Source organism: Neofelis nebulosa, chromosome 3 (genome assembly GCF_028018385.1).
Source record: "Neofelis nebulosa isolate mNeoNeb1 chromosome 3, mNeoNeb1.pri, whole genome shotgun sequence".
In the NCBI taxonomy this organism is placed as follows: domain Eukaryota; kingdom Metazoa; phylum Chordata; class Mammalia; order Carnivora; family Felidae; genus Neofelis; species Neofelis nebulosa.
Genome location: NC_080784.1, coordinates 122,473,311 through 122,486,212, shown reverse-complemented (window position 1 = coordinate 122,486,212; position 12,902 = coordinate 122,473,311). Strand labels below are relative to the sequence as shown.

At 38.0% G+C, this 12,902-nt stretch overlaps 1 protein-coding gene across 7 annotated transcripts in view; it reads right to left on the bottom strand.

The window, feature by feature from the left end:
• The window catches only part of PPP3CA (protein phosphatase 3 catalytic subunit alpha), a 325,796-nt gene that overhangs the window by 69,743 nt on the left and 243,151 nt on the right, over window positions 1–12,902 (bottom strand). For all 7 annotated transcript variants that reach the window (XM_058721804.1, XM_058721802.1, XM_058721803.1 and 4 more), the window contains 2 exons: window positions 9,624–9,748; window positions 596–707 (listed from right to left, as the gene is read on the bottom strand). In XM_058721804.1, coding sequence (XP_058577787.1) covers window positions 596–707; window positions 9,624–9,748 — 237 coding nt within the window. The remainder of the gene's footprint in view (window positions 1–595; window positions 708–9,623; window positions 9,749–12,902) is intronic.

Genomic DNA, 12,902 nt, shown 5'->3' with positions numbered 1-12,902 from the left:
ATGTTTTGAAAGAAGTCTCTGTACTCCATTGAAAATGAGCCTAAATGACAGAGAGAAATTTGTTTCACTAGACAATAGGGAAAATTAAAGACAGGAGGAAAATAAAATTTATGCAAAGTAGTCCTCACTCCTAGTATTTATGTCTAAAGGAAGACGTCATCTTTAATTTGGTCAAATCCACTAGAGGCTAGTAAATCTATTGAGTCCAAAAAGAAGCTCAGTTGAATTTTCCTCCATCTGTTTTTCTTGAGTGATTTGAGATGAAAGGGTAAAATTCTTTCCCCGAATTGTAGTATTCTGGCTTTTTAAAAAAAAAAAACTAAGTTAATGATTGTTTCTTAGGACAAGTCACGTCAAATAGTAACTCAAAATTTTAGGTCACTTTATAGAAAATTTATAATATAAAAATAAATTCTGAGTTCTCTTCATGATCCATGCTTAGAAAGAGATACAGAATAACATCAAATAAAATAGTGTCATTTTTTAAGTTTCTGGCTTTTAAGCAATGGATCATATTATCATGTGCTCCCAGTGTGGCTTAAAATGACGATTTAGCACAAATGGTGTTAATGGAAGAAGCTTGAAGTATACTTACATTCTTGTTTAAATGTGAAATACTCTGTTAGATGTCTACATTCATGATTTCCACGAAGTAAAAACAGTGTTTTGGGGTAAAGAATTTTCAAGGCCCACAAATACAGCACACACTGAAAAAATAAGAATAACATAAAAATAAGTATTTCCCTGTTACACTTAAGCACCCCATTGCTCACATAGCACGAAGACATGAACTGATGTGCTACTGTGACTGGAAGACCCCACAAGGCTAGGCCTTATTAAGGAGGATATTAAAAATCAAATAGAAAACATCACTTTAGTACAAAGCCAAGGCTCGTCTATAACTAAAATACATACATGCACTGGGAATCTATGTACCACAAGAAAACAATGGACTTTGCAGGGTCTATTGGAAGAAGCCTGAATGAAGATATCCTAAAAATGTACCAGTGTAAAAGTATGAGAAGAAACATAATTAGCAATCAATAAATAAAGACACCTCTCTTTATAAAAAAAAAAAAAAAAAATTAAATCAGGTAACAGAAATGGAAGAATTGGGAAGGAAAGGCAGGACAAAATTTAGTACTAAACAATATCAGGTTCAGGTTGATTGGGATTGGGTCTCCACTTTCAATTATGTTCTCTTCTTCACTAGCCTTCTTCTCCCTTATCACCTTGTCTTTTATTTCGGTGCCTTTGGTATACAAAGCCTTAAGTTTTTGGTTGGTTTGTTTGTTTGTTTGTTTGTCTTGTATGTAAATATAATTAAACTGAAGGCCAGGGAATCTCACTACACATGCTGCTAATAACTACGGGGAACATTTCATATATCTTACAACTTTCAAATTAGTTACTTGGGTATTGCAGTTTATGTAAAAATAAAGGTCTACTTTGAATTCACCAGGTTTGGAATAAACCAACATTGACATAGTCATCCTGAAATGTGCATTAAGATAATTGAGATACTCAAGTACTAACATCAATTTCATTATCCTCCACTGGCATTCATCAAGAACCCACAGGGAAGAGAAAACCACTCTTCAAAAACTAGTATGCTTTTTTATCCTCATTAAGTTTATGTTCTAAAATTGAGTCAAAAAGATACAAAACCACAAAAATATGGAGGCAAGTCTGAGTCTGATTAGTTAAGTCTGAAACCAAAAAACATACAATATTTTCCTTTTTATAAAGAGCTTTCCAACATATAGTAAATATGCCAGAGTATGTCCACTGGGAAAAGCTACTGGAGCTACTGGTGATTCATTTGTTGTGATACCTGTGAAGAACAATCACCTCTGTCAGCTTATATGATGATTTATTAAATGAATGGAAATAATTACGTTTGAATATACAGCCCAAGTCTTGGAGAAAATACTAATTATCAAAGCAAGTATGTATTACTGTGTTTTTCAAGATATTGTTTCCAACTGTGTAATTATGATTGAAGTAAACAAAAATAATGAGTTGACATCAAATTTTATGTATATGATACCTTAATTAATTTTCTAATTATCGTTTTCTAATTATAGCTATTAGCTGAAGTTCACATGACAAATGATATTGCTAATTCTGAACAGCTGACCAGATGGTCTCTACAAGTGATCCTTAAGTCATGATGGTCTGTCGATGGTGCATATTCCCTGTTATCCTCAGTGAGCAGTATGGTGGTTCAATGAGGCTCTGATCGCTGTGTATCTGGCTGTAGAGGTACACGTACATGCTTTTATAAAAGGAGTTTGTATTACTCGAACTTGTCTCACATTTCAGAGAAGATATTTATAAACCATTATTAATGTCAATGAGATAACTATTCCTAATTTAAACTTTATAAAGTTGAACCTTAATATTAAAGAAATACACACACACACACACACACACACACACACTTTCATACTGGTTGTTAACTTTGGATTTCTAGTTTGGAATAGGATGGGAACGTAAAGTCTTTTGCAAATTATATTTACTTATTAAAATTGTTGTATCTAACATATTATATTTATATACTGAGAAAAAGCATATGTTTTGGCCATACCACAGCCACTTTTAGAAAAGATTTTCTTGCTGTTATTGTTGTTTTTACTAAAGTATAACTTATACGCAGTGAAGTGCACATATTTTAAATACACCAGTCAATGGGTTTTTATATATGTAAACTCTTATGAAACTACTAACCAAATCCAGTTACATTTCAGCACACAGAAGGCTCCCTTGGGCCTCCTCCTAGTCAATATCCTTTTGGAAATGGAACCACAACAGTGAACTCTTCAGATTAGCTTTGCCTGTGAGAATCCTAAAGCAAAGCTATTATTTTTCCAACTAAAATCTAAAACACAATTTTCTAACCCCAGTCAAGTGCTAGAGGAATCACGTTTGAGGACCCACGTTTTCTCCTCTGCCGACTGTTAAAAATCTCGTTCCGAAACTAGCGCACAGCTTTATCGACTCTAGTTTTAATTTCTGTAGCTTTTTCATAACTGAAACCTCAAAGAACCATACAGGAATATTTAATGATACATTTATCATACTTATTGACCTTTTCAGTGATTCAATCCACATTTAAAATGCCTTATTATTTAATGGATATAAAGCACTTAGTATACAGTAGGAGTTTAAGAAATACTAGTTCCTTTCCTATAAAAGAGAAGGAAGACAGGGACACAGAAGGGAGGGAAGGAGGGAAGAAAAGAAAGGAAAGGAAAAAAGAGAAAAGAAAGGGAGAAAGAAAAAGAAAGAAAGAAAACATAACTCAATTTCCAAATTCTTGGCTCAACATACCCTAACAGTAAGAATCCTGTTTTCACATTTTATGTCCTTCTCCCCTGTGGCAAGAATAAAATATCTTCTCAAACGCTGAATAAAACCACAAATGCAGCCAATATGGAAGAAGTGGCATGGTAAATGAAAGGGCAAGAGTGGATTGGAGAGTGGAGCCCTGCCAGCCTTCGCCCTCAACATCTGGTGGGAGAGCACTGCCAAGCACAACACTGTCTTGCTGGCCACCATTTTACCATCTAAACGTTCTGGAAACCTGTCGATCTTCAGCAAAATCATAACCTGACATGATTTTTAAAAGGGAAAATCTCTTTAACAAAAAATGATCACAATCGGCGTGCCGGGGTGGATCAGTTGGTTAAGCCTCGGACTGTGGCTCAGGTCATGAGCTCATGGTCCATGGTTTGAGCCCCTTGTCGGGCTCTGTGCTCTTACAGTGCAGAGCCTACTTGGGATTCTCTCTCTCTCTCTCTCTCTCTCTCTCTCTCTCTCTCTCTCTCTCTCTCCCCCCTCTCTCCGCCCCTCCTAACTCCCACTTTCTCTCTCTCAAAATAAATACATAAACTTAAAAAAAAAATTATCACAATCAAAAAGCAAATGAAACGCAAATTCGTTAAATAATTGGTTATTTTCATATACGTGGTATGAGGTGGCAAATTTGAATAAGATTTTCGCTGAAGTAACCGGTTATGGTGGAAACAGAGATGCAAGTTTCACTGGACTTTCCTCATTGTGACATGTAAATTCATTGCACTAATAACTCACAAGTGGACCTTCACTGTCTTTCCAGTGCTACCCTGAGCAATTAAACAAATATTTACAATTAGCTTGTAAATTTAGCTTTAAATACTTAAAACTTTAAAAACTTAAAATTAGCTTTTAAAAACGAAACACTGAGCCTCCTCTATATTTTTATTCATTTCCATCACAGACCTGGTTTTCACCTGTTTAACTTATCCATCTTTCCCAATGCACCAGTGCTAAGGATATCATTGTGCTAAGAATATCATTTTCTTCATTAGTTTCACTGGTTCACTGATAACAGCAGTGCAATGATTTAGTCTGTATTGTATGCCTTTTTTTTTTTTAATGAGGAGTCTTCTTGAAAACTGGCACAGGGAAGTCGAGAAAGAGGGAAAAGAGGGAGGAAGCGAAAAAGAAAATCTACGGCTCCAGATCTCTATCAACCAGCCTTCGAAAAGAACTACCCAAGCTGGGATACGCACCAATCAGAAGGGATGTCTCTCAGTCACAGGACAATGAAGCGAAGGATGTATATTGGTTGGGAGAAGATCCAAACTCCCGGAATGTCAAACGCACCGCCTCTCAGGCATTCTTTCCCTCCTCTGACAAGCATGCAGAGAAGCAGCAGAGTAATAGCAATGCACTACAAAGGCCATCGTGGCAGGGAGACAGCAGACAATTCCTTCCTCATGTCTGTGGCATCACTCTGTCACCTGACATCCCTTGCTGTCCCGTTCGCTTGTTAGTCTCAGGCAGAAGCACAGAACATTGCCTGCCTTGCTGTGGTTCATTTAAGCCTGGGAGTTCATAGCGAATAAACACAACAGCTCTTCACGCTTACATGTGTTTGAGGCCCGGGCTGAGACCAGGATGTAAGTACAGCGGGAGGGGCTAGCCCACTACAGAGCCCACTGCCAGGCCGTGCAGTGCAGAATGGCGAGAGCGGGAACCGGAGGAAGCGACTAGAAGAAAACAGCTGTGCGTGCCTCCGTCTGCAGTTCTGAGTTTTTCCTCTGCATTCTCAGACGCACGCACAGACGTGGACCTCCGTTTGCACGTATGCCTGATCAGAGACGTGCGGGAGCATAATGCAATCACCACACAGAGGATGATGTTTGGTAGGGGACGAATTATTACCCCAAATAAAATGATCTCTTTCATCGCTCCTCAAAAACACGCTTGTTTTATTTGGGCTAACTTTGTGGGGAACGATTTCTAATCTTGGCAGAAAGAGAAGGTGGTGGGAAGGGATGGGGAGGGGTGCAGAAAATGAACTCCATGTACTGCCCACAGCTTATTACCTAGTACCTGAAAATACTACCCGGCAGAGACTGTATGAAATCCGAACCCCCTCTTCAAAGGTGATTTGGTAAGATTAAACATAAGTGGCTCCTCTTTGCCCGGAGGACAGTCAAAAAGAATACCTGCAGGGGAGTCCTGAATTATTGAGATGCATCAAGAACCTTTTGAAAGCTGTTAGGATAGTACGTGCTGGAAAACTGAGCTCTTGTTGTAGGAATTTTCTTAAACCAGCAGTGTCGTGCTCAAAGAGAGTATTTTATAATCAATGATGTAACCTTCAGATTTTAGAGGTGGGGGAGAGGGCTGTGTGTTCATGCTTGTGCATGTATGAGCGAATAAGAAAGTCTGTATCAGTGTCTGCATTACTGTGGTTTGCTCAGCGGATATGGCCAAGGCATGGGGTGTAGTGGAAAGAGCACAAATTTCTTCTTTTTTTTTAATGTTTATTTGTTTTTGAGAGAGACAGAGAGAGAGAGAGAGAGAGAGGGCATGAGGGAGGGAGGGGCAGAGCAAGAGAGGGAGACACAGAATCGGAAGTAGGCTCTAGGCTCTGAGCTGTCGGCACAGAGCCTGATGCGGGGCTCGAACTCACAAGCTGTGAGATCATGACCTGGCCGAAGTCAGACGCCTAACCGATCGAGCCACCCAGATGCCCCGAAAGAGCACAGATTTCTAACCCCAGCACTGTCATTTACTGTGTGTGACTCTCTCTGAGCTTTGGTTTTCACATACACAAGAGGAAGACGTTTACAGGCTCCTTGCAGAGTGGTGAGGAATAAATGAGATCACGTATACCGGGCAAACAATAGCATTTCAGCCTGCAAACAATGTCAGCTTCCTTAATCCCCAGTTAAGAACCCCAAAGGGTTCTCAGTAAACACATTTTATAGAAATGTCTGTTCTATTTTAAATGTGGTGATATCACTGAGCCATCCCCCAAACCCCTCAAAGGTCACAGTCTAATAAAAATGGATCATTTTCATAGATGAGACCTTCAGATTTTTGTTATTTCTGTATGCCTGTGGCAAGTCCCTGGAGCTGTACTCTAAGACACTTAGAGTTTAATTAAAGAGCTGTTTATGAAGACAGGAACTCTGGCATATGGATCTTAGAACTTTCAAATGACCTGATACTTACTTACATTTGCTATGCCACCAACATCTGGATTGATACTTTGATCCTTTGCTTGAATTTCAGAAGGTGCATATTATACAAAATATCACAACTTTCATAGTTCAAATATCTAGATTAACTGTAGACTAAAAAGAACTCTGATGAAGAGCAAGCTAGTGATTACTGCTTCTCAAGTTCTTTAATTTAAAGAAGCAGAGTTCTAAGTAGCTCTAATTAGGGAGAGTTTAGGAAATTTCAAGTAATTTGAGGCCAGAGATACCGAAGCCTGAACTCGTTGAGTAAAAATTCAAAGGTAAATACACACCAACAAGATTAAGAAATAATATTATCTGAAGACGGAGTTGGTGAGACAAAGAAGAAGCCCAAACACGCCAACTGTTACTTAAGCAACATACGCTGTAGCGCTTTATCTTTATAAAGTAAGGGAACAGGAAACAGTATTACTTCTGTGATTAAATTTTAGAAGATGACAAATTAAGTCATTAAAAATCACAAATATTATGATATTAAAAAAATTTGTCCAACATAGCACTCCATCATTTGGCCAATAAAAATACATCACTCCCAACAGGACGGACTTGAGCTTTCCCTAAGAAGATGAGCTTCACGGAAGGTAGAACACCTATTCCATTCATCCTCAGAATCTTACATAGGAGTACTTTACATATTAAATGAGTAAGATGAATATAAGAGTCACTCAAATAATTTTTTGAAGCCTCTAAAGGCTTTCACACAATCACAATTTAAGCGAAGTAGAAGAAACATTTTACCTCCCATTTTTGTTTTCTGCCTATCGCAGTTTTTCTCAAACTTGGCTCCATATTGAAATCACCTATGGCCATAGTAACAAATCTGGGCCCATGGGATGCAAGTCAAAGTAATTGTGCCACTTTTGGGAAACATCCTTAGATAAGAAGACATGCCCTTCTCTTTTCCTTTTCCTTCTGGCTGAATGTAACATGGCAGATGATGGTTGAAGCTGGTGTAGCTGTCTTGGGTGACAAGATAGTCTTTGGAATGAGCCCAGGCACCCCACACCCATTAGAGCAATGAGGCAGAAAGAACCTGGGCCCTGGCACCATGCTGGGTCACACCAGTTGGGAATTCCCATCTGTGGGCTTTTAATGGAGAGAGAAATAATCTTGTTCAAGCCACCGTTTTGTAGGTTTGCTGTTGTTGTTTTCTCTTGGCAGATACCAGCCCTAATGTGATAGGAAAGTCTCACAAAATTTATATTCAATCACCCTTCCCTAACAAGTTGGTCAAGTTAGCCCATGAATGAGACTTACAAATTTCTTCCTCTGGACTTTTCTTGCTTCAATTTCCTTCCTAGTTAATCTGACTTCTTTGATTCAGTCTTCCCCAGTCATGTCTACTTACAAAATTGTCCCACTTTTCTAAATTCCAATGACAATCATTTTCTGTACTTCTTTTATCACAAGATTTAAATAATCAATTCAAATAATGGAATCCTGGATAACTGCCTCTTCTAGGCTTCTGATGCTATGTAGCTTTTTATAGTTCTTTTTTCCTAATAGATTTAGGTTTCTAGAGAGCAAGGATATGCAGTTCTTTAAATTCTCCATAGTTCTGATTATAGTGCATAGACATTTTATGTTTAATAATACCATGCTTGTTTACCAAGTGGAAGAAATACTGAAAATTTACTTTCTCCTTTTGGATTTATATACCCAAACCATCGCTTCTTCCCTCATCATCTTGAATAATTAAGAAATATATGATCCTTAGATACAGAAAGCGTTAATATATTGGTGAAAGATGATATATACTTTTATAATATATATAGACAATGACTATAGTTTCTCTCTCTGCATATATAGACTCAACAACTGAAGGTAAATCGAATAATTAAAACATAAAATTTGTATGACAGTCTTAAAAACAAAAGCTGTTTAAGAGTGATGTGTTCTTTGACATTAAATATTTCGATAGTAGGGGCACCTGGATGGCTAAGTCAGTTAAGCCTCTGACCTCAGCTCAGGTCTGTGAGTTCAAGCCCTGCGTCAGGCTCTGTGCTGACAGCTCAGAGTCTGGACCCTGCTTCAGATTCTGTGTCTCCCTCTCTTTGCCCTTCCTCTGCTCTCTGTCTGTCTCTCTCTCTCAAAAATAAATAACCATTAAAAAAATTAAAATATATTCTTATAGTAAATACAGTATTATGAAGAAAATTTAAAAACCTAGAATGAATCTTCTTTTATATGATTATTATGAATACATGATGTTGATGTGAAACTTCTATAAAGTTGATTTCTCTCTGCATTAAGAATAATTGCTTTCCTTTTAAACATTGTTTCCTTATTTTTTTTTTCTGAGAGCACATATAATGTCAGGTACTACTATCTCATGAGCTCTGCTTCTTAACATTCATCCTTATTTCAAATCATTTATTGTAATGAATATTTGATGAACCCTTTCTGTGTTTGAGACACCATATTAAGCACCAAGAAAAACAAACAAGTGAATAAAGCCAGGCTGTTGCCTGTATTTGGAATGTAATTTCTACTTACCCGAAGCAGATGCAGGAGGGAGGCTGAGGAAGAACCTCTACTCAAAAGTTACCTGTTTTGTTCTAATTAATGAGTTTAATAAATTACCCTCGTTGGATGACAGATGCCAAAAAAGACAAAATACAGGGCTGGGAGTGTATTCACACCTACTCACATATAACAGACACAGAGGCACATGCACCTGGCTATCAATTTACAAAGGAAGCTACTGCCTCACAATTTATAAGGCATAACCAGGCAAACACATTCCTGCTTCTTTAATCAACTTTGATTAGTTCTGTCAACAGGAAATAGAATTATCTAATGTAAAATGTGATGTAATTGTTCCAAATATATAAAAGCATATATATAATAAAAGGTGTACACACACACACACACACACACACACACACACAATATGTATCTCTGCACTAAAAAGCATATGGGAATCAACAGAAAACAGAATATGTAAATATCCCAAGAATTGAGGGTATTAAAGTTCTATCATAGACCAATAATTTTCTTAAACAAATAACATTTACCACTTTTAGTTTGCTAAGATATTGTTGATCCATTTCTGAATAGCTACAAATGATAGAGACTTACTTCGATACTGAAGTACCCTCTGTCAACATAGTCCCCTAAGAAGAGGTAGCGAGTGTTGGCAGGAGATCCCCCCACTTCAAAAAGCTTCATCAAATCAAAGAATTGTCCATGGATGTCCCCACAAACTGAAAGAAACAAAGAAAATTCATTTTATGGTCACATTATGATTCGGGACGAGATTTGAAAAATTACAAAATGTGACAGTCAGAAGGAAAATAGAGCTCATCTTTGCGGAAACCTTCTTTTGCAAAACAGGAAAGCGAGACACAGATTGCAAAGTTAATTAGTGGCAGACCCGGTTCCAGCATCCAGGTCTAGCAATTCACAGATTAACTGCCAAATGAAGATAATAACAAAAGTGGCAAGTAGGCTTGTGCACTCAAGGATGCTGCACCACACACTGTACTAAAAGTTTATGCACATTTTCTAATTTAACACTAAGAATGTCATGGGGGAAGTTCTCCCTTTTGCAGATAAGAGACAAGGCACAGAGAGGTTTGGTATTATCTCTATAAAACTGAGGTCTGAATCGCTACATGTCATTACCTCCTGAAGAAAAAGAAAGTTGATATGTATCATAAAAACTGTATTTCACGGAATCTAAAATGGCATCAATTATAACCCCATAATTTTATGTACCGCTACGAAAGAAAAAAAAAACCCTCCCATTTAAATTTAAATTATAAAAGAACATTTTGTTTGTAAGATGTACTCTGATGTCAAATGTTAAAGTGAAAAAAATCAGAAAAAGGAAAAAACACTGTAAAATAGCACAAAAAACACTGGGAAATAATATTTAACTTTCTCACATTTTCCTTTCTTGAACTAAATGAGTTGCCTCTGTCCAAAATCATTCTTCAAATAAATAAATATTCAAATAAATAAATAAATAAATATTCAAATAAATAAATAAAAAAATAAATAAATATTTATTTATTTTTGAGAAAGAGAGAGAGAGACAGAGGGCAAGCAGGGGAGGGGCAGAGAGACAGGGAGACACAGAATCTGAAGCAGGCTCCAGGCCCTGAGATGTCTGCACAGAGCCCGATGTGGGGCTCAAACCCATGAACCGGGAGATCATGACCTGAGCTGAAGTTGGATGCTTAACCAACTGAGCCACCCAGGCACCCCAAGGAGTCAGACATTTTGAGGTGCCCTTGGGATTGACAGGACTGAATGACAGGTTTGCAGAGTGAGCTCTGGTGCAAGCCAAAAGCTTCCAACTTGTCTGAGATGCTTGTTTTAAGCCTTTTAAGTCACAGCTTTCAAACCAGTGTGCAGCGAGACTGGAGTAGAATGTGGGACCGCCATGCATCCGATGGTGGTTTCCTTACCTGGTTCTACATCAGAAACACATGGGAGGTTTGGAAACTACAGATTCCTGGGCCATGAATAAAAATCTCCAGAGATGCATATTTAGAACCAGCTCTTAGATGAGTTTTACCTAGTCAGTAAGACTAAAGAGAGTTACACTTTTGAGCCTTTGTGGGCACACTCAGCCCTCATTCTGCATGTTTGTGTGGTTCCCCTCACAGCGATTATATGTAGGGGAGATACCTATTTGACAGGTAACTTCTTTCAATGCTCATTCCATGTCGGTGTTAGAGTAGGATTTCCTATGACATGAAAGGATAATATTGAAAGGAGTATTTGACCGAGTCTAGGAGAAAGAAATGAATCTGAGAAAAGTGATAACAAAGAGCAAAATTCCTTTGGGCTTCTGAATGTATCTATTCCTTGTACCTTGTGCATTTCAGTTTTAAGATAAAAGATTTATCCTGAAATCCTAATAGCTGGGAACATTCGCTATTTTGATACCAAATTTCAGGATGAAACTGATGACCACATTTAGGTACCCAAGAGGATATCGGGTGGCGTCGCACAGAAGGGAAGGTTACCTCTACATGATGGTAAGAGAAAGGTATAGCCAGGTAGTTTCCTCTATATGATGCTGTGGCCCCCACCTACCATCCTCTCGGGTACCTGAGACACTGGTGTCCAGTATAAAAAATGCCAGCTAATGAGGCAAGCTGTCTTGTTTGCTCACATTGTCCAATTCTCCAGGTGGCTGGGCCCTTTCATCTCCACTCTCACTTGGTTTTAAAAGTACTTCTAAAAAACAGCCAGGCTTTGACAAGTTCTGTCATACCTTCACGGCAAGCTTATTCTTCATCAACATAGCCCTATTTCCTGCAATCCCCTAGCTTCCCATTATTTTCTTGTCATCCCCGATGGAACACTGCTGGCAGACAGAGTACTCAACTAGGGGCCAGCACTGAAAGGCCTATCATACTGAAAAGGCTCCAGAAATATAGAAACGCAATACAGGTAATAAAATTATTCCTACTTGGGGGCACCTGGAAGCTCAATTGGTTAAGCCTCTGACTCATGCTTTCAGCCCAGCTCATGATCTCATGGTTCATGGGTTTGAGCCCCACACCCGGCTCTGTGCTGGCAGTGCAGAATCTGCTTGGGATTCTCTCTCTCTCTCTCTCTCTCTCTCTCTCTCTCCCCCCTCTCTCTCTTAATCTCTAAAATAAACTTAAAAAAAATTAAAAATTTTCAAAGCATTCCTATGTCCATGAAAACATCCATTCATCTGGCTAAACATTCCCCCAAAATATATATTATATCTTCAATAGATTATTCAGACAACTGCACATATTTCCATCAGCAATGCATAGAATTATGGAATTAATAAAATGAGCACATCAAAGAGAGTGAAATAAAACATAAAGTTTTTTTTTTTTTTTTTAATTTCACTTGGATACCCTTATCCAAGAGTAACCTGATGTGCCACAACATGATGGCTGTTTTTTCCCTATAAGCTATAGGTCTACATTTGTTTTTATACTGGAGAGGTAAGAACTCTATTAGCTTATACAGCGCAGGTATACTAAGCAGTTAAAGCTATTTGGTGACCTTCTTGGTTCTTTTCCCTAAGCAGGGTTGACTACGTGATTTTGCAAGTGGCTACTCTAACATTCTCAGTACAACTAAATGGTGGAAGAGTGACCAACATCCTGTGATGCTTCCATATTTATTACTTTTTGCTCTTCTACTATCAGGAAACACATAAATTATGCCTAAATAACCAAGCACTAAGTAATACTTCAGCAAACAATTACTGTTAAGTAATTGCCTTTTACTGTTGCTTCCCTGCCCACGATAACTCTCAGCCCACTGAAAATAAAACTTTACTGGAAATGATTCTCACACCCGAGTGGTACCAACTTCTTATCTAAGTCTTCTGAAGGGGAGTACAGCATTTTGAAGTAT